At 41.9% G+C, this 21,332-nt stretch overlaps 1 protein-coding gene and 1 long non-coding RNA gene across 2 annotated transcripts; both read right to left on the minus strand.

The window, feature by feature from the left end:
• Positions 1 to 546: 546 nt before the first annotated feature.
• LOC115167728 (oncoprotein-induced transcript 3 protein-like) lies at positions 547 to 6,402 on the minus strand. The gene is made up of 6 exons (XM_029722374.1): positions 6,185 to 6,402; positions 6,023 to 6,060; positions 5,815 to 5,844; positions 4,646 to 4,812; positions 1,037 to 1,467; positions 547 to 766 (listed from the first exon to the last, which is right to left on the minus strand). The coding sequence occupies exons 1-5, from the start codon at positions 6,259 to 6,261 to the stop codon at positions 1,189 to 1,191; spliced, it is 591 nt and encodes a 196-aa protein (XP_029578234.1). The 5' UTR covers positions 6,262 to 6,402; the 3' UTR covers positions 547 to 766; positions 1,037 to 1,188.
• A 7,500-nt stretch (positions 6,403 to 13,902) lies between these two features.
• Positions 13,903 to 20,804, minus strand: LOC115167729 (uncharacterized). The gene is made up of 3 exons (XR_003870540.1): positions 20,709 to 20,804; positions 14,374 to 14,550; positions 13,903 to 13,933 (listed from the first exon to the last, which is right to left on the minus strand). It is a non-coding gene; the product is annotated as an uncharacterized LOC115167729 (long non-coding RNA).
• Between the last annotated feature and the right edge of the window lie 528 nt (positions 20,805 to 21,332).

Here is a 21,332-nt window from a genome sequence, read left to right on the forward strand (position 1 = left end):
TAGGCTAACGTCGTTAGAGAGAGTCAGACCCAACACCCCAAAAATCTTGGAGAAACATATTGTGAGAATTTGAAATAAGCATTATACACATTTGATGGCCTTTCAGATGGACATATACTGTTATTCAAACAGAGCTGAAAGGGTCAAACACATAGTGGCAGACTGACACATTGATTGATGTAATCAATCAATCAGTAATAACAATAATAAAACATGTTTTAAATTAAATATTATAAACTGGGTGGTTCGAGCCCTGAATGCTGATTGCCTGACAGCCGTGGTATATCAGACCGAATACCACAGGTATGACAAAACATTTATTTTTACTGCTCTAATTACATTGGTAACCAGTTTATAATAGCAATAAGGAACCTCTGGGGTTTGTGGTATATGGCCAATATACCACAGCTAACGACTGTATCCAGGCACTCTGCGTTGCATCGTGCATAAGAACAGCCCTTAGCCTTGGTATATTGGCCATATACCACAACCCCTCGTGCCTTATTGCTTAAGTATGGGATATAGGCGCTAGTTAGTCTATTTCTATTTTTAGTCCCTGGGCTTTAGCTCAACTGGATAGTCATGTTGGCAGGTTCCGGATGCCTGAGAGACAATGGGAGCACCCTTCATACCCCTGAAGAGAGATACATGGCCAGAAAGACACACCATGGTTCCTTTAGTTTTGATAGTGCTCAGGTTGATTCGGTATACCCTGACAGTGGAGGTTGACGTCAGAATCTCCAGGGTTCCATTTCCAGCCGAACACCTGAGAAAGAAGGAAGACATTGAATGTTTTTAATGTATGTGAGAGAAGCGGTTTCAAAACAGAGGCAATCTCAGTAAACTATCCATTTCATAGCGACGTGACAAATTGCTACCATCTCAACTGAGTTTAAATGGACAGTTTTCTGAAATTCCATGCATTGTTTAGTTCATATGGCTTATCGTAGAGCTTGTTTTAAAAACCCAAGTACTCCATTTGGGGTAATAAAAAATAATTAAGATTGGGTAAAAATGTTAGAAAACGATCCCTGACCCCTGATCCAGGATACAGAGGCTGTCAGCCATGTCTTCTGTCTCGGACTCCATGCACTTGCCCACCATCAGCTCTGCCCTGTCCAGAGAGGTGTTGGAGAACACATGCAGGTCCAGTGTGTCCAGCCTGCTCGCGGTGCGGACCGACGTCTCTCAGCGGACACGCTGCGAGGAAGGGAGGAGGTGGCGGAACTTGGGGATTTTGGTTCTGTTAGCCATGGGCCCCTCCCCAGGCCGGTAGAACTCCAACCAGAACTTAACGATGCCGAAGGTCTCCTGCTCCGACGGCATGTTGATGGCGTACCGCGGGCCCTTGGTCTCGACTCCAGGGAAACGGCAGGCTATCGGCATAATCAGGGTGGGCTGCCGACTGATGACAGTGTTGCGTACGCTTCGCAGGGTGTTGGTGTACACCATCTCTGAACCAGAGTGCTGAGGAGAAAAGGAACAGGATATCATGTGTGGATATTCTGGTTCATTCACACATCACAGCAGACAGTCTGTTAAAACTGATTTATGAAAGGAGCAGTGGCGTGCATTCATGTATGCAAAGGGAAGCCAGGCTTCCTCAGAAAATTGACTAAGAAAAAAACATATACAATTTTTTATCTTTCATCTCTCTGAGTTTCATAATTTTCCTTCAATTCGCAAGAGGCTGAGTGTACTGTATCTCACCGGTGAAAGCATCCGAGCAAGCGAAACTGCACTCCTCTGACTGTATGTGTAGCCCATCTACCTGATGCTGTCTGGTTAAAAAGAGTGTGACATTGTTGCCGCCCATAGTATTAAACGCAAGGGAATCCAGCAAGCATTTGGTCTCCCTTGATAAAAAAAGTATAAAATAATAGCCAATCAGCATTGAGCTAAACTGAGTGAGCTCAAAACTGTGAATGGTCCTGGCACACCAAAAAAAAGGTCCAGAGAGGCCAGTTTGGAATTGGCTTCACACCAATCACATCACATCGAGAGCAAAACGTTATTGACAGAAAAAACTTGATTTGATGCATCTCGTTGCACTGTTGTCCTCCAGTGGCTAGCTAGCTAGCTAAAATTGACCCTTTCTTAAATTAGCCATAGATGGAGATAGAGATTTGGACTTGTAGTTTTACTTAATTCTCCTTACTGGCCAATGATTATAACAGTGATTCTTATCCAACCAACCATACATTGTGTCCCTGGCCTGAGAGGATGGAAGTTCAATATGTAGCTAGATGTAGTAGGCTAATGTTAATTAGCTGGCTCATCATTACATGAAAGTTAGGCTAGCGAGCAAGTATTTTAGCCAGGTAGCCTAGGACAACAAAACCTAAAAGCATGTACTGTATGACAGAATCGTAGACCGTTTTGTCAACATGACAGGAAGATGCCATTGACATTTCTCTACAAGTAGGCTGGGTCAACATGTTTTTTCTACTTGCAAGAACACATACAGTTGAAGTCGGAAGTTTACATACACTTAGGTTGGAGTCATTAAAACTAGTTTTTCAACCACTCCACAAATTTCTTGTTAACAAATTATAGTTTTGGCAAGTCGGTTAGGACATCTACTTTGTGCATGACACAAATCATTTTTCCAACAATTGTTTACAGACAGATTATTTCACTTATAATTCACTGTATCACAATTCCAGTGGGTCAGAAGTTTACATACACTAAGTTGACTGGGCCTTTAAACAACTTGGAAAAATTCAAGAAAATGATGTCATGGCTTTAGAAGCTTCTGATAGGCTAATTGACATAATTTGAGTCAATTGGAGGTGTACCTGTGGATGTATTTCAAGGCCTACCTTCAAACTCAGTGCCTCTTTGCTTGACATTATGGGAAAATCAAAAGAAGTCAGCCAAGACCTCAGAAAAAAATTGTAGACCTCCACAAGTCTTCCTTGGGAGCAATTTCCAAACGCCTGAAGGTACCACATTTAACTGTACAAACAATAGTACGCAAGTATAAACACCATGGGACCACGCAGCCGTCATACCGATCAGGAAGGAGACGCGTTCTGTCTCCTAGAGATGAACGTACTTTGGTGCGAAAAGTGCAAATCAATCCCAGAACAACAGCAAAGGACCTTGTGAAGATGCTGGAGGAAACAGGTACAAAAATATCTATATCCATTGTAAAACGAGTCCTATATCGACATAACCTGAATGGCTGCTCAGCAAGGAAGAAGTCACTGCTCCAAAACCGCCATAAAAAAGCCAGACTACGGTTTGAAACTGCACATGGGGACAAAGATCGTACTTTTTGGAGAAATATCCTCTGGTCTGGCCAGGGACAAATAGAACTGTTTGGCCATAATGACCGTCGTTATGTTTGGAGGAAAAAGGGGGAGCCTTGCAAGCCGAAGAACACCATCCCAACCGTGAAACACGGGGGTGGCAGTATCATGTTGTGGGTGTGATTTGCTGCAGGAGGAACTGGTGCACTTCACAAAATAGATGGCATCATGAGGTAGGAAAATGGGGTGGATAATATTGAATCAACATCTCAAGACCTCAGTCAGGAAGTTAAAGCTTGGTTGCAAAGGGGTCTTCCAAATGGACAATAACCCCAAGTGTACTTCCAAAGTTGTGGCAAAATGGCTTTAGGATAACAAAGTCAAGGTATTGGAGTGGCCATCACAAAGCCCTGACCTCAATCCTATAGAACATTTGTGGACAGAACTGAAAAAGCGTGTGCAAGCAAGGAGGCCTACAAATCTGACTCAGTTACACCAGCTCTGTCAGGAGGAATGGGCCAAAATTAACCAACTTATTGTGGGAATCTTGTGGAAGGTTACCTGAAACGTTTGACCCAAGTTAAACAATTTAAAGGCAGTGCTACCAAATACTAATTGAGTGTATGTAAACTTCTGACCCACTGGGAATGTGATGAAAGAAATAAAAGCTGAAATAAATCATTCTCTCTTCTATTATTCTGACATTTCACATTCTTAAAATAAAGTGGTCATCCTAGCTGACCTAAAACAGGGAATTTTTACTAGGATTAAATGTCAGGAATTGTGGAAAACTGAGTTGAAATGTATTTGGCTAAAGTGTATGTAAACTTCCGACTTCAACTGTACACACACACACACAGAAATCAGAACTATGGACAGCCACATCATATTTAGCTTACGTTGATTTGACTAAATCGTTTTTGGTATCTTTAAGTTGTCACTGTTTTAGACTAAGCAGGGGTGATTGGACGATGTGGAAATGTTGATGTTGAAATGGTGCTGGAATGTTGGAGGCAGCTCCTACTTTGTTTGTGACTTGCGGTAACTCTCTGTGGTTCTAAATCAATAGTTGTTTAGTAGTCCGAAAATGTCTGAAACATTTATTTATTTATTTTACCTTTATTTAACTAGGCAAGTCAGTTAAGAACAAATTCTTATTTTCAATGACTGCCACTGTGTCTTCTTATTGTCTAGGTCTTAGGCTTATATATCACGGTGTCAAGGCATATGAACTAACAGGTTATAGAGCAAACAACGCAATTTTCACAACATGTAGGTTGTAATATGGCATGTTCTCTGGCTTGGCTTCCCCAGTTATTTTACTCATGCACCACTACTGGGAAGGAGCCAATGTAAGTTTTGCATTTGATACAGTGGGCGGAGTCTCGTACCACTCTCTTAGTGCCGCAGCCAGTCAGAGAGATGCTGGCCATCACATGGGTGGAGTTAGAGGTGACACTACAGGAAGGATGGTTGAGCTGGAGCTCTGACACAATCAGGTTCTTCAGGGTGGAAATGGGGAGAACCAGATGCATCTCAGTCTTCCCACATGTCAGCTCTGGAAGGAGACAGAAATAATAATAATACATGGGACTTATAGCGCTTTTCATGGACCCAAATTGTATAAATGAAAAGAAAAACAAAAATACAGGACTCCAAACAAAATATCAGACTAAACAAAACATGAATAAAGAAGGAAAAGAGTGTGATGTATCAGTGTATGGGGAGGGGAGAGATCTGGATAGGAACCTGGGTTAGGGTAAGGGTTTGGGTTATGGTGAAGAGAGGAGGGATCTGGATAGGAACCTGGGTTAGGGTAAGGGTTTGGGTTATGGTGAAGAGAGGAGGGATCTGGATAGGAACCTGGGTTAGGGTAAGGGTTTGGGTTATGGTGAAGAGAGGAGGGATCTGGATAGGAACCTGGTTTAGGGTAAGGGTTTGGGTTATGGTGAAGAGAGGAGGGATCTGGATAGGAACCTGGGTTAGGGTAAGGGTTTGGGTTATGGTGAAGAGAGGAGGGATCTGGATAGGAACCTGGGTTAGGGTAAGGGTTTGGGTTATGGTGAAGAGAGGAGGGATCTGGATAGGGACCTGGGTTAGGGTAAGGGTTTGGGTTATGGTGAAGAGAGGAGGGATCTGGATAGGAACCTGGGTTAGGGTAAGGGTTTGGTTTATGGTGAAGAGAGGAGGGACCTGGATAGGAACCTGGGTTAGGGTAAGGGTCTGGGTTATGGTGAAGAGAGGAGGGATCTGGATAGGAACCTGGGTTAGGGTAAGGGTTTGGGTTATGGTGAAGAGAGGAGGGTCTTTGTAGTGTATTTCTTTGCTTGTATGTTTGTGTCTTTTCCATATTGGTTGGAAAGAGACGATACATCAAGAACAAGACAGCCAGACAGACAGACAGCCAACCAGCCAACCAGCCAGACAGACAGACAGACAGACAGACAGACAGACAGACAGACAGACAGACAGACAGACAGAAGGAGAGGATCGTGACAGACAGACAGTCAGTCAGTCAGTCAGTCAGTAGTGGATATCAACTACACAGTGTGTTCTATACCTGTTCCAGTGGGAAAGGTCTCCATCTGTCCTGGAACAGAAAAAAAGGTGTATATTATGAACATGTTTTGAACCATATATTGCACCTATGCTTTACCTCACCCCACTTTCCCCACTGTAAACAACTGAGAAACGATCCTTTCACCATGCTTACTCTCGGGGACACACACACACAAAACAGGAAGAACTGTGATTGTTCTTGTCCTTACTTTGGTAAAGCCACACACATCTGGGTTCAGACTGCAAACTGTGAAGACAAAAGGTTGTGTAAAGTACATCAGACAGGTTGGTTATAACATATGCCTAAACATTATTGGTTGCTGACAAAATGTCAACTTAACATTTATTGTTCTCTTTCCTCAAAAAGTGACCTGTTGGTGTTGGCCAGGAAACAAAGGGGCAAAAGAGGAGGCAGGTTATTGGGGCTCCAGATCCATGTGAGATTCATGGTGGCCAGGGAACCCTTGGTGTCCAGCGATGTCCTGAAGAGGCCAGGGGGACCAACCACCACTATCTCTGATACGCTGAAGAAGAGACATACCACAAACACGGTCGACACAGTAGAAATATGCACAGAAACTGACTAACTTCTCCAATAGAAATCCCAGATGAAAGTTTTGAAAACAACCCATTTGTAACTTTTACACACAACTGAGAGAGAGAGCAAGAGAGAGAGAGAGAGAGAGAGAGAGATGAGAGAAACATGACACAAAAAGAGGGAAACTCATGGAAAAGTTGAGTAGTATAACACACCTCTAGGATGAGTAGTATAACACACCTCTAGGTTGAGTAGTATAACACACCTCTAGGTTGAGTAGTATAACACACCTCTCTAGGTTGAGTAGTATAACACACCTCTAGGTTGAGTAGTATAACACACCTCTAGGTTGAGTAGTATAACACACCTCTAAGGTTAACACACCTCTAGGTTGAGTAGTATAACACACCTCTAGGTTGAGTAGTATAACACACCTCTCAAGGTTGAGTAGTATAACACATCTCTAGGTTGAGTAGTATAACACACCTCTCTAGGTTGAGTAGTATAACACACCTCTAGGTTGAGTAGTATAACACACCTCTCTAGGTTGAGTAGTATAACACACCTCTAGGTTGAGTAGTATAACACACCTCTAGGTTGAGTAGTATAACACACCTCTAGGTTGAGTAGTATAACACATCTCAAGGTTGAGTAGTATAACACACCTCTAGGTTGAGTAGTATAACACACCTCTAGGTTGAGTAGTATAACACACCTCTAGGTTGAGTAGTATAACACACCTCTCTAGGTTGAGTAGTATAACACATCTCTAGGTTGAGTAGTATAACACACCTCTAGGTTGAGTAGTATAACACACCTCTCTAGGTTGAGTAGTATAACACACCTCTCAAGGTTGAGTAGTATAACACACCTCTCTAGGTTGAGTAGTATAACACACCTCTCTAGGTTGAGTAGTATAACACACCTCTCTAGGTTGAGTAGTATAACACACCTCTCTAGGTTGAGTAGTATAACACATCTCTCTAGGTTGAGTAGTATAACACACCTCTAGGTTGAGTAGTATAACACACCTCTAGGTTGAGTAGTATAACACACCTCTAGGTTGAGTAGTATAACACACCTCTAGGTTGAGTAGTATAACACACCTCTAGGTTGAGTAGTATAACACACCTCTCTATGTTGAGTAGTATAACACACCTCTCTATGTTGAGTAGTATAACACACCTCTAGGTTGAGTAGTATAACACACCTCTAGGTTGAGTAGTATAACACACCTCTAGGTTGAGTAGTATAACACACCTCTAGGTTGAGTAGTATAACACATCTCTCAAGGTTGAGTAGTTTAACACACCTCTCTAGGTTGAGTAGTATAACACACCTCTAGGTTGAGTAGTATAACACACCTCTCTAGGTTGAGTAGTATAACACACCTCTCTAGGTTGAGTAGTATAACACACCTCTAGGTTGAGTAGTATAACACATCTCTCTAGGTTGAGTAGTATAACACACCTCTCTAGGTTGAGTAGTATAACACATCTCTCTAGGTTGAGTAGTATAACACACCTCTCTAGGTTGAGTAGTATAACACACCTCTCTAGGTTGAGTAGTATAACACACCTCTAGGTTGAGTAGTATAACACACCTCTAGGTTGAGTAGTATAACACACCTCTAGGTTGAGTAGTATAACACACCTCTAGGTTGAGTAGTATAACACATCTCTCAAGGTTGAGTAGCTTAACACACCTCTAGGTTGAGTAGTATAACACACCTCTAGGTTGAGTAGTGTAACACACCTCTAGGTTGAGTAGTGTAACACACCTCTAGGTTGAGTAGTGTAACACACCTCTAGGTTGAGTAGTATAACACACCTCCAGGTTGAGTAGTATAACACACCTCTAGGTTGAGTAGTATAACACACCTCTAGGTTGATGTGTATAACACACCTCTAGGTTGATGTGTATAACACACCTCTCTAGGTTGAGTAGTATAACACATCTCTCAAGGTTGAGTAGCTTAACACACCTCTAGGCTGAGTAGTATAACACACCTCTAGGTTGAGTAGTATAACACACCTCTAGGTTGAGTAGTATAACACACCTCTAGGTTGAGTAGTATAACACACCTCTAGGTTGAGTAGTATAACACACCTCTCTAGGTTGAGTAGTATAACACATCTCTCTAGGTTGAGTAGTATAACACATCTCTAGGTTGAGTAGTATAACACATCTCTCTAGGTTGAGTCATATAACACACCTCTAGGTTGAGTAGTATAACACACCTCTAGGTTGAGTAGTATAACACACCTCTAGGTTGAGTAGTATAACACACCTCTAGGTTGAGTAGTATAACACACCTCTAGGTTGAGTAGTATAACACATCTCTAGGTTGAGTAGTATAACACATCTCTAGGTTGAGTAGTATAACACATCTCTCTAGGTTGAGTAGTATAACACATCTCTCTAGGTGAGTAGTATAACACACCTCTAGGTTGAGTAGTATAACACATCTCTCTAGGTTGAGTCATATAACACACCTCTAGGTTGAGTAGTATAACACACCTCTAGGTTGAGTAGTATAACGCATCTCTCAAGGTTGAGTAGTTTAACACACCTCTCAAGGTTGAGTAGTGTAACACACCTCTAGGTTGAGTAGTATAACACACCTCTAGGTTGAGTAGTATAACACACCTCTAGGTTGAGTAGTATAACACACCTCTCTAGGTTGAGTAGTATAACACACCTCTCTAGGTTGAGTAGTATAACACACCTCTAGGTTGAGTAGTATAACACACCTCTAGGTTGAGTAGTATAACACACCTCTAGGTTGAGTAGTATAACACACCTCTAGGTTGAGTAGTATAACACACCTCTAGGTTGAGTAGTATAACACACCTCTAGGTTGAGTAGTATAACGCACCTCTAGGTTGAGTAGTATAACACACCTCTCTAGGTTGAGTAGTATAACACACCTCTAGGTTGAGTAGTATAACACACCTCTAGGTTGAGTAGTATAACGCACCTCTAGGTTGAGTAGTATAACACACCTCTAGGTTGAGTAGTATAACACACCTCTAGGTTGAGTAGTATAACACACCTCTCAAGGTTGAGTAGTTTAACCCACCTCTCTAGGTTGAGTAGTATAACACACCTCTAGGTTGAGTAGTATAACACACCTCCAGGTTGAGTAGTATAACACACCTCTAGGTTGAGTAGTATAACACACCTCCAGGTTGAGTAGTATAACACACCTCTAGGTTGAGTAGTATAACACACCTCTAGGTTGATGTGTATAACACACCTCTAGGTTGATGTGTATAACACACCTCTCTAGGTTGAGTAGTATAACACATCTCTCAAGGTTGAGTAGCTTAACACACCTCTAGGCTGAGTAGTATAACACACCTCTAGGTTGAGTAGTATAACACACCTCTAGGTTGAGTAGTATAACACACCTCTAGGTTGAGTAGTATAACACACCTCTAGGTTGAGTAGTATAACACACCTCTCTAGGTTGAGTAGTATAACACATCTCTCTAGGTTGAGTAGTATAACACATCTCTAGGTTGAGTAGTATAACACATCTCTCTAGGTTGAGTCATATAACACACCTCTAGGTTGAGTAGTATAACACACCTCTAGGTTGAGTAGTATAACACACCTCTAGGTTGAGTAGTATAACACACCTCTAGGTTGAGTAGTATAACACACCTCTAGGTTGAGTAGTATAACACATCTCTAGGTTGAGTAGTATAACACATCTCTAGGTTGAGTAGTATAACACATCTCTCTAGGTTGAGTAGTATAACACATCTCTCTAGGTTGAGTAGTATAACACACCTCTAGGTTGAGTAGTATAACACATCTCTCTAGGTTGAGTCATATAACACACCTCTAGGTTGAGTAGTATAACACACCTCTAGGTTGAGTAGTATAACGCATCTCTCAAGGTTGAGTAGTTTAACACACCTCTCAAGGTTGAGTAGTGTAACACACCTCTAGGTTGAGTAGTATAACACACCTCTAGGTTGAGTAGTATAACACACCTCTAGGTTGAGTAGTATAACACACCTCTCTAGGTTGAGTAGTATAACACACCTCTCTAGGTTGAGTAGTATAACACACCTCTAGGTTGAGTAGTATAACACACCTCTAGGTTGAGTAGTATAACACACCTCTAGGTTGAGTAGTATAACACACCTCTAGGTTGAGTAGTATAACACACCTCTAGGTTGAGTAGTATAACACACCTCTAGGTTGAGTAGTATAACGCACCTCTAGGTTGAGTAGTATAACACACCTCTCTAGGTTGAGTAGTATAACACACCTCTAGGTTGAGTAGTATAACACACCTCTAGGTTGAGTAGTATAACGCACCTCTAGGTTGAGTAGTATAACACACCTCTAGGTTGAGTAGTATAACACACCTCTAGGTTGAGTAGTATAACACACCTCTCAAGGTTGAGTAGTTTAACCCACCTCTCTAGGTTGAGTAGTATAACACACTTTCTAGGTTGAGTAGTATAACAAATCTCTCTAGGTTGAGTAGTATAACACACATCTAGGTTGAGTAATATAACACACCTCTAGGTTGAGGAGTGAGTTTGGGAAACCATGCTATAACACACCTTTCTAGGTCAGAATGAAAGGTGACAGACACGTTGATCTGCTCATAGAGCAGAACGTAGATGGTGGCTCCCCCTGTTGGTGTCAGTCCTGTAGTGACCGGCTCAGCAGTGCAGCTTGAGGACGCCTCCTCCACTGAAACCAAGAACAAGACAAAAGTTAAGGTTATTTAGTTTTAAACTTTCTTTTCAACCTCCTTCAGGTATCATACTGTATATGATTGCTCCTTTTGAAGAACTTTGGGTGTATCTCAATATAAAATGTTGCTACCGGTACATAAATATGGGTAATTCATCCATTACTAACTACTGTGTTGAAATTGTATTTTTCAAGAGCGCTTGATAAATCAATCCCAGGGTGCCTCAGATCAAGACTGAACAACACAGCTACATCATAGAGTCCAGTATGTATAGTTATTGAGAACAGACCAGCAGAATTTACCTGATTCATTTTTCCCTGAAACAGGCCCATCAATAAAGAGAAGACAGCGTGAAATAGTTTGTGTGTGTCAGTCTCACCTGTAAGGGACAGGTGCAGTGGGATGGAACTGAGTGCTTTGCGTTTGTTGGTTTGGGTTTGGCGTGAAAAGTCCTCCACCATCAGCTGCACAGAGTATTGGCCAGCGGACGATTTGCCATTGTACAACAGCGTACACGTCTCCTATGAAGTAGCAATTAAAACAAATTCAACAACATTTATTTGAAAACAATTGTTCTTTGTTTCCCACAGAGCACATGCCTGAAGCCGAAAGCCTAACCCTCAAAAGAAACAAGTCCAACAAATAACTCTAAATTGGTTTAACCTCCCCGCACATTTAGATGGTGTATGATGCATCCATAATGACCGATTAATGTTTCATATTTCTCTGTATAGGAATTAAATCCAACACGGTTCTCTTTCTTGCACCTTTTCTTGGCGGTTTGGGGCATCTTAATAGTCACTGCTGTGTGGACTAACACAAAGACACAAATAAGTTAAGACTCACCTCCTCCATCTTCAGAAAGTTGTACTGGGGGCAGTCAAGGCATTCTCCAAGGTCAGCCTGGGCAAAGCGACAGAGCACTGTGTCCCCATCCAGGTCCTTCACCGTCAGTGGGAAGTGATGTGGGCAGTTCATACGAGCCCTGACACAAGAATACACACTCAGTTAATATCATATGTTTTTCTCCCCACTTTATTATATATATATTTTCCTCCTGGCAGCTTCATTAAATAGTACCCGCAAAACACCAGTCTCAACGTCAACAGTGAAGAGGCGACTTCGGGATGCTGGCCTTCTAGGCAGAGTTCCTCTGTCCAGTGTCTGTGTTCTTTTGCCCATCTTAATATTTTATTTTTATTGGCCAGTCTGAGATGTCTTTTTCTTTGCAACTCTGCCTAGAAGGCCAGCATCCCGGAGTCGCCTCTTCACTGTTGACGTTGAGACTGGTGTTTTGCGGGTACTATTTAATGAAGCTGCCAGTTGAGGACTTTTGAGGCATCTGTTTCTCAAACTAGACACTCTAATGTACTTGTCCTCTTGCTCAGTTGTGCCCCGGGGCCTCCCACTCCTCTTTCTATTCTGGTTAGCGCCAGTTTGTGCTGTTTTGAGAAAGGAGTAGTACACAGCGTTGTACGAGATCTTCAGTTTCTTGGCAATTTTTCGCATGGAATAGCCTTAATTTCTCAGAACAAGAATAGACTGACAAGTTTCAGAATGAAGTTCTTTGTTTCTGGCCATTTTGAGCCTGTAATCGAACCCGCAAATGCTGATGCTCCAGATACTCAACTAGTCTAAAGAAGGCCAGTTTTATTGCTTCTTTAATCAGAACAACAGTTTTCAGCTGTGCTAACATAATTGCAAACGAGTTTTCTAATGATTAATTAGCCTTTTAAAATGATAAACTTGGATTAGCTAACACAACGTGCCATTGGAACACAGGAGTGATGGTTGCTGATAAAGGACTGGGACCCTGTTTTGAGAGACTTGAAGAGGCTGTAGCGGAACCGAAGAGCTTGACAATTGGGATGAGATACAGAGGAGAAAGAAAAAAGTATGGAAAGGAAGAATGGTGCTGAGGAAGGAAGGAAGGAAGGAAGGAAGGAAGGAGAAAATGAAAGAGGAGAGAAAGGGAGAGAAGGACAAAGAGGAGAGAAAAGGGTCAAAATGTATCAGTCATCATGACCAAATAAATCCCACTACATATCAACAGTCAAAACCGTGAGAATGTGTAGACTAGAGTAAACAGAGTAATGTTTCTATGTGCAGTACAAGACTCAGGTCCAGGTTACAGTGAGTTGAGTTACCTGAGAGGAGGAGGCAGGCTGCAGTAAGGGGGCTGGTTTAGTCTCAATGGGTTAGACTGGTTGGAGGGTCCAGCCCACAAGAACAGAAACACATTCACGTTGGACCTAATTCACAGTTACAGGGGAGTCAAATAAATATGTTTGTTTTTCACTTTTCCTGAAATGGTGTGACATAACCTGCAAAATGGTTGCTTTATAACACATAGACATTTATATCACATATACAACATAATGCATATGATATAAAGTAAGAATGATCAGTCATGAAACTGCATTATACATTCATGTTCTGAATTGTGAGGACTGAGGAGGTCTAATGTCCAACTGCTTTAAAGTAAGTTTGTGTAACATTTTCACCACCATTATGAAACCAACTCATGAAACCTTACAGTCTTCAATGTTGCGGAAGCTAGCACTGAACATGTCCAGTCAGTGTGTATTGATTCTATAGATGTTCTACAAAAGCACATCAAATGGTCACGGTGTGATAATAATAACAGGTTTCTCAGCGAATCACATACCCCAAATTCACGTTGGCCCTGTAGTTGCTGGGAATGGTCCTCTGCCATTGGCGGACGCACCAGCCTGAGGCGGGCTTCTGTCCTGTGTAGGGTAACGAGGTGGTATGCACGACACAGTCTTCCCCTGTCTGACACACTCCGGAGAACGTAGGACAGGGAAGGGCAGAGATCACGGTGTAGTGGGCCCTCACCTGCCTAAGGTCAAAGGTGACGTGAGGTCAGGAGGTCATGTAATTAATTACATGGTAACAATGAGGAACTTGCTTTTTGGAATTCAGCACAATCATTGTCTACCTGTTATTGGTGCCTAAACCACACTGTTGTTATTGGCTATTTACCATTTTATCAAGTAAATTGAAACAAACAAAAACAATGAAAACAACAGGTAAATCGCAGAGACTGTAAAATACCAGTGTAGTAAGTAACCTGGAGGGGCTGTGTGTTTACAGCTGGGAGGTAGAGCAAGAACCAATCGACATGGATTTGTAATTCATTTGAATACTGCGCACATGTGCATCGTAACATAGAAAGCCTATCATTATCGCAGTGCATATTTTAGGTCAATCCTGAAATTCCTTATACACAGTGTTAAAAGCTGACAGCATTGGTAATTAACAATGTGTAACCTCACCATATTTCCTCCACTCTTCTCTAGAGGGACAACATTGACCACTGCACCCAGAGTGGTGGCCTCACAGACAGGGTAGGGCAGGAGCAGGCCTAGGGCCACAACCAGGTGCCCCAGAAAAACTCGGATCAACATCAGAGCTTTTCACACAGGGCTGTGTGTCGAAGGAAGCTTGGGCCTCTGGAGACAGAAATGGAGGCCCGTTAGAAGGCAATCACGAACATGAAACACAGACAAACACACTCACTCTTATTTTACAAAACAGGATCAATATTGAGACAATGACCAAACATTTGTAAATGTGCTAGTAGTAACACAACTTCAATTATTGTAGTCTTTGTAAAAGTCAACAGGACATCAACACATCAAGGTTAGAATGTTATGAATGTGGACATCCCTGTTGTTTTTGCATAACGTCTCATTATTTTCCAAAGTTCCAACACACATGGTTATGGAGACTTCTCTGTCAATAACAGCTAGTTTTCAGATTTCCCCTCCCCGCTCAGACCACTGCCATACAGTCCTTGCTTGAGAAATATTTTTCTGATAAAAAGCATTTTTTGCTTTTAATGGATAATCTATTACAGTAAGGTACCAAATGTTACCCAGAAATGTGATATTGATATTAAAACGACTGCATTGGGCCTTTAAGGAGTAATTCCAAGCCTGAGGAATTTCAAGATTAACCTAATTTACCCTCATTGGGTTTCAGTGTTACAGGGTGAAAACTATGACCTGTTCATTTGTATGTGGGGATGGTGTGCAAAGAAAATCTATTCTAAGAATTCAGTTTTAAAAGTTACAAACACTGTACTGTATAACTTCTAAATATGCTGATCTTATTGACTGTCAGTCATTTCATCCATAGCTCCATCAATGAATGAGATCTTACATTTCTCCAGCCCTATCCCTCTGCTTTATAGAAAACCAAGTGGTGGGGCTGCAATTGACTGACAGACTAATTAGGCCTTGCTCAAGGGCACATCAGATTCCTGAAAGTCTATGGGAGATTCCATACACCTTGTGTCCTCTCTCCTCGTTTCTTTATCAAAAGCGATTGGATGAGAAAGCCAGATGTCCTGCCCCTTTGACATTCTCCTCCAATGGGTTTTGAGAAGGAAATGAGGAGAGAGGACGCAAGGTGTATGCAATTGAAATCTTCCCCAAGGCTGCGTTTTCACAGACAGCCAAACTTTGATCTTTTGCCCAATTATTGGTCTTTTGGACAATTATTGGTATTTTGACCAATCAGATCAGATCAGATCTTTTACCAATAATTGGGTAAAAATTGTTGAATTGGACTGCCTGTGTAAACTAAGCTACAGGACTGTTTCACCAGCACAGACTGGAATATGTTCCGGGATTCATCCGATGGTATTGAGGAGTTTATCACATCAGTCACCGGCTTCGTTAATAAGTGCATCGACGACCTTGTCGTCCCCACAGTGACCGTACGTACATATCCCAACCAGAAGCCATGGATTACAGGCAACATCCTCATTGAGCTAAAGGCTAGAGCTGCCGCTTTCAAAGAGCAGGACACTAATCCGGACGCTTATAAGAAATCCCTCTACGTTTTCCGATGAGCCATCAAACAGTCAAAACATCAATAGAGGACTAAGATCGAATCCTACTACACCGGCTCTGACACTCGTCGGATGTGGCAGGGCTTACAAACTATCACAGGGTACAAAGGGAAACCCAGGGACGCTTCCCAGGAACGTGAGCCTACCAGACAAGCTAAATGCCTTTTATGCTCACTTCGAGGCAACCAACATTGAACCATGCATGAGAGCACCAGCTGTTCCGGATGACTGGGTGATCACGCTCTCCATAGCCGATGATAGAAAATACCTTTCAACAGGTTAACATTCACAAGGCTGCAGGGCCAGACTGATTACCAGGATGCGTACTCTGAGCATGTGCTGACCAGCTGGAAAGTGTCTTCAATTACATTTTCAACCTTTCCCTGACCCAGTCTGTAATACCTACGTGCTTCAAGCAGAAAACTATAGTCCCTATGCCCAAGAATGCCAAGTTAATCTGCCTAAATGATTATCGCTCCATAGGACTCACATCTGTAGCCAAGAAATGCTTTGAAAAGCTGGTTATGGCTCACATCAACACCATCATCTCAGACACCCTGGACTCACACCAATTTGCATACTGCCCCAACAGATCCACAGATGACACAATTTCTATTGCACTCAACAATGCCCTCTCCACTTGGACAAGAGGAACACTTACGTGAGAATGCTGTTCACTGACTATTGCGCAGTGTTCAACACCATAATGCCCTCCAAGCTCATCACTAAGCTCAGGACCCTGGGACTGAACACCTCCCTATGCAACTGGATCCTGAACTTCCTTATTGTCCGCCCCCAGGTGGTGAGTGCAGGCAACAACCCATCTGCCACACTGACCTTCAACACGAGGGCCCCTCAGGGGTGCGTGCTCAGTTCCCTCCTGTACTCCCTGTTCCCCCATGACTCCACGACTGTGTGGTTGCGCACGACTCCAACATCATCATTAAGTTTGTTGACGACACAACGGTGGTTGGCCTGATCACCAAAGACGATGAAACAGCCTATAGGGAGGTCAGTGACATAGCAGTGTGGTGCCAGGACAACAACCAAGTTAGTTAAATAGACCCCCTGCATTGAACCCTTTTGCATGAACTCCTGACTCATCACATATGCTGCTGCTGTTTATTATCTATCCTGTTGCCTAGTTACTATATTCCTACCAATATGTACATATTTGTATTTTGTATTTATTAGTGATCCCCTTTAGTTCCTGCCAAGGCAGCAGCTACTCTTTCTGGGGTTTATTATGGATCCCCATTAGTTCCTGCCAAGGCAGCAGCTACTCTTCCTGGGGTTTATTATGGATCCCCATTAGTTCTTGCCAAGGCAGCAGCTACTCTTCCTGGGGTTTATTATGGATCCCCATTAGTTCTTGCCAAGGCAGCAGCTACTCTTCCTGGGGTTTATTATGGATCCCCATTAGTTCCTGCCAAGGCAGCAGCTACTCTTCCTGGGGTTTATTATGGATCCCCATTAGTTCCTGCCAAGGCAGCAGCTACTCTTCCTGGGGTTGATTATGGATCCCCATTAGTTCCTGCCAAGGCAGCAGCTACTCTTCCTGGGGTTGATTATGGATCCCCATTAGTTCCTGCCAAGGCAGCAGCTACTCTTCTTGGGGTCCAAACACATTAAGGCACTTACATTACATATAAAACAAAAGATAAAACAGTACATCATATAACATTATTACACCACTACATATCTATAATACAAAATGTACAGTACCACCATACAACAATATTACAACGTACGTGTGTGTAAAGTGTGTGTGCTAGCGTTTGTGTGCTTATACGAGTGTCTGTACCTTTGTGTGTGTCTCTTCACAGTCCCCGCTATTCCATAAGCTGTATTTTTATCAGTTTTTTTACATCTGATTCTACTGCTTGCATCAGTTACCTGCTGTGGAATAGAGTTCCATGTAATCATGGCTCTATGTAGTACTGTGTGCCTCCCATAGTCTGTTCTGGACTTGGGGATTATGAAGAGACCTCTGGTGGCATGTCTTGTGGGGTATGTATGGGTGTTTGAGCTGTGTGCTAGTAGTTTAAACAGACAGCTCGGTGCATTCAGCTTGTCAACACTGTCAGCTTGTCTCTCCTCCACTTGGATCCATGAGAGATTGACATGCATATCTTTCATTTTAGCTCTCCGTGTATATTTAAGGGCCAGCAGTGCGTGCCACAAAGTTCCTCTTTGTGGCTCCTGACCACACGACTGATCAGCAGTCCAGGTGCGGCAAAACTAGGGCCTGTAGGACCTGCCTTGTTGATAGTGTTGTTAAGGCCGCGCTTTATTATGGACAAACTTCTCCCTCATCTTAGCTTCTGTATGAATATGTTTTGACCATGACAGTTCACCATCCAGGGTTACTCCAAGTAGTTTAGTCACCTCAATTTACTCAATTTCCACATTATTAATTACAAGATTTAGTGGAGGTTTAGGGTTTAATGAATGATTTTTCCCAAATACAGTACTTTTAGAACTATTTAGGACTAACATATTCCTTGCCACCCATTCTGAAACGAACTGCAGCTCTTTGTTAAGTGTTGCAGTCATTTCAGTCGCTGTAGTAGCTGACGTATATAGTGTTGAGTCATCTGCATACATAGACACACTGGCTTTACCCAGTGGCATGTCGTTAGTACAGATTGAAAAAGTAAGGGGTCTAGACAGCAGCCCTGGGGAATTCCTGATTCTACCTGGATTATGTTGGAGAGGCTTCCATTAAAGAACACCCTCTGTGTTCTGTTAGACAGGTAACTCTTTATCCACAATATAGCAGGGGGTGTAAAGCCATAACACATACGTTTTTTCCAGCAGCAGACTATGACCGATAATGTCAAAAGCTGCCCTGAAGTCTAACAAAATAGCCCCCACAATATTTTTATCATCAATTTCTCTGCCAATCATTAGTCATTTGTTTAAGTGCTGTGCATGTTGAATGTCCTTTCCTATAAGTGTGCTGAAAGTCTGTTGTCAATTTGGTTATTGTAAAATATCATTAGATCTGGTCAAACACAATTTTTCCCAAAAGTTTACTGTTTGGTAACAGGCTGATTGGTCAGCTATTTGAGCAAGTAAAGGGGGCTTTACTATTCTTAGGTAGCGGAATGACTATTGCTTCTCTCCCGGCCTGAGGGCACACACTTTCTAGTAGGCATATTTACCTCAACTACCTCGTACCCCTGCACATCGACTCAGTACTTACCCCGTGTAAATAGCCAAGTTATTATTACTCATTATGTATATATTCCTTGTTTTTATTTTTCTATTATTTCTCTATTTTTCTCTCTGCGTTGTTAGGAAGGTCCCGTAAGTAAGCATTTCACTTTTAGTCCACACTTGTTTATAAAGCATGTGAGAAATAACATTTGATTTGATTTAAACGCAGTCTGAGTAAGGAAATAAATGACCTGTTAAACGCCACTTCAAGGGACTTGATGGTAAGTTGGTAAAGATACATTGAATTAGGGAATCTCAGAGAAGGAGTGCTGGTCTAGGATCAGATCCCCATCTTATTTATTATGATCTAAATCCAAGATCAGACAGCTATACTACAAAGGAGGATCAATAAGTTAGCCAGCTAAATTGCCTAAATATTCTGAAATAACTTGACATTTTTTGTAACATATGCTTCAAATGGGCATGGACTAATTGACAACACAAAATACATTTAAGTTTAGCGTAGTTACCCAGAAAATCTAGTTCTGTCTAGTTGTTTATCAAAGTTAGCTGCTTAACTCATTGTGTTTTGTAGTATACCTCTCAGCTCTCCTACTCCAGGAGCCTTTGTGAATACGGGCCCAGGTGTGGAGGTCACAGAAGTTTGAGCAGGCTTTTGTTCCAGCACAACATATCTGACCAGTGGTCAAGTACCTGACAACCACCAGGCCCTGAACTTTGTAAGCTGACCAGGAAGAATTCAGCACCCCAACAATGACTGGAGAGAACATTGTTGTGCATAGTTACATTATGTTCCCTTAGAGGCAATCTGCAATTGCTATATACATTTTTGTACTTTTAAATTAACACATTGATTCTTGAATATTACTTATAAATGCATCATGTTAGTTCAACCGTCTTACCCCATCAGAACCAATAAGCTTGTTTTACCCCTTTATTTCTAAAAACAAGTGAATTTAAACACTATAGCTTCATAATATGGTTAAAATTATATATCATAGCTGGTCAGTCTTCACATTCATAGCCATCTATGAATTTGAGTGGTTACATTTTCAGTCCCATCCCTCAGCTATTTACCAGTCATTGGTGGGGTGGCAACTTTGTTAATGGTTGAAATGCATATTTCCCTTTAAGAAGAACTCAGGCACTGAGCATATACCATTGACAGTCCACCCCTTTTCTAAACACCAGGACATGTTAGAAAATGTATGGAATCCAGATGTTTTGACCATTGGTCTAAAAGGTCTGTGCCAAGTATGAAGAAAATTCACAGGCTGCGTTTATACCGGCAGCCCAATTCAGATCTTTAGACAATTATTTATTTCTACCGCCCCATATCTGATGTGATATGGGTCACAACTTAGTGTGGACAGTCAGAAAAACAAATCACAATTGGGTTCTCAGGGTCACAGTGTAAACACAGCCATAGAAGCTCAAATCCCATAACAAACATCGTCACAACCAAAAAGTATAATGTTTATCAGAGGCCCAACCTCAAGAGCAAAAGAGACATTTTATCTGATTTAAAAGTAATCATTCAGGAATCTGTCGCTTCCCTCCAATACCAACCTTAATCACTCAACCAAGGGTGTCTTGGTATTCAGACGGACAGCTGTCTGCAACGAGTTGAGTGGTCCGATAGGAAGTTCAAGCTACATCTCAGCTTTCACATTACCTAGTACATTGCTGGGAAAGCACTTGAGATTGAAAATTATGCTAAACTGGCTGGACCAGTGGCACTGACTACATTACAATGAGTGACGTATTTTCAGCACAAACTGAAACTCAGCCAAGTAAATTGCATTTTGTAGTCTTTAATTATGGCTTAAGCAACATGCCTACTAGGATGATATCCAGCAGGACTAGAACAAATGGTTTGAGGAGTAACATTATGGACTGGTTTCTAGACAGATTAAAAGGAATATGTCAGATATTACAAAAATTGTTTCCTTAAGGGAACACTTAAACACATCCTAGATCTGAATGAATGAAATAATCTTATTAAATACTTTTTTCTTTACATAGTTGAATGTGCTGACAACAAAATCACACAAAAATAATCAATGGAAATCGAATTTATCAACACATGGAGGTCTGGATTTGGAGTCACACTCAAAATTAAAGTGGAAAACCACACTACAGGCTGATCCAACTTTGATGTAATGTCCTTAAATCAAGTCAAAATGAGGCTCA

The sequence above is a fragment of the Salmo trutta genome, chromosome 29, assembly GCF_901001165.1.
Source record: "Salmo trutta chromosome 29, fSalTru1.1, whole genome shotgun sequence".
NCBI lineage: Eukaryota > Metazoa > Chordata > Actinopteri > Salmoniformes > Salmonidae > Salmo > Salmo trutta.

Excerpts from the sequence above, each read along its gene's own strand:
- LOC115167728 (XM_029722374.1), bottom strand. The coding sequence starts at position 6,261 with ATGAATCTCACATGGATCTGGAGCCCCAATAACCTGCCTCCTCTTTTG. Across the intron at positions 5,845-6,022 it reads ATGTGTGTGGCTTTACCAAA|GACAGATGGAGACCTTTCCC; the intron begins GTAAGGACAAGA and ends TTTCTGTTCCAG. Across the intron at positions 4,813-5,814 it reads GACCTTTCCCACTGGAACAG|AGCTGACATGTGGGAAGACT; the intron begins GTATAGAACACA and ends GTCTCCTTCCAG.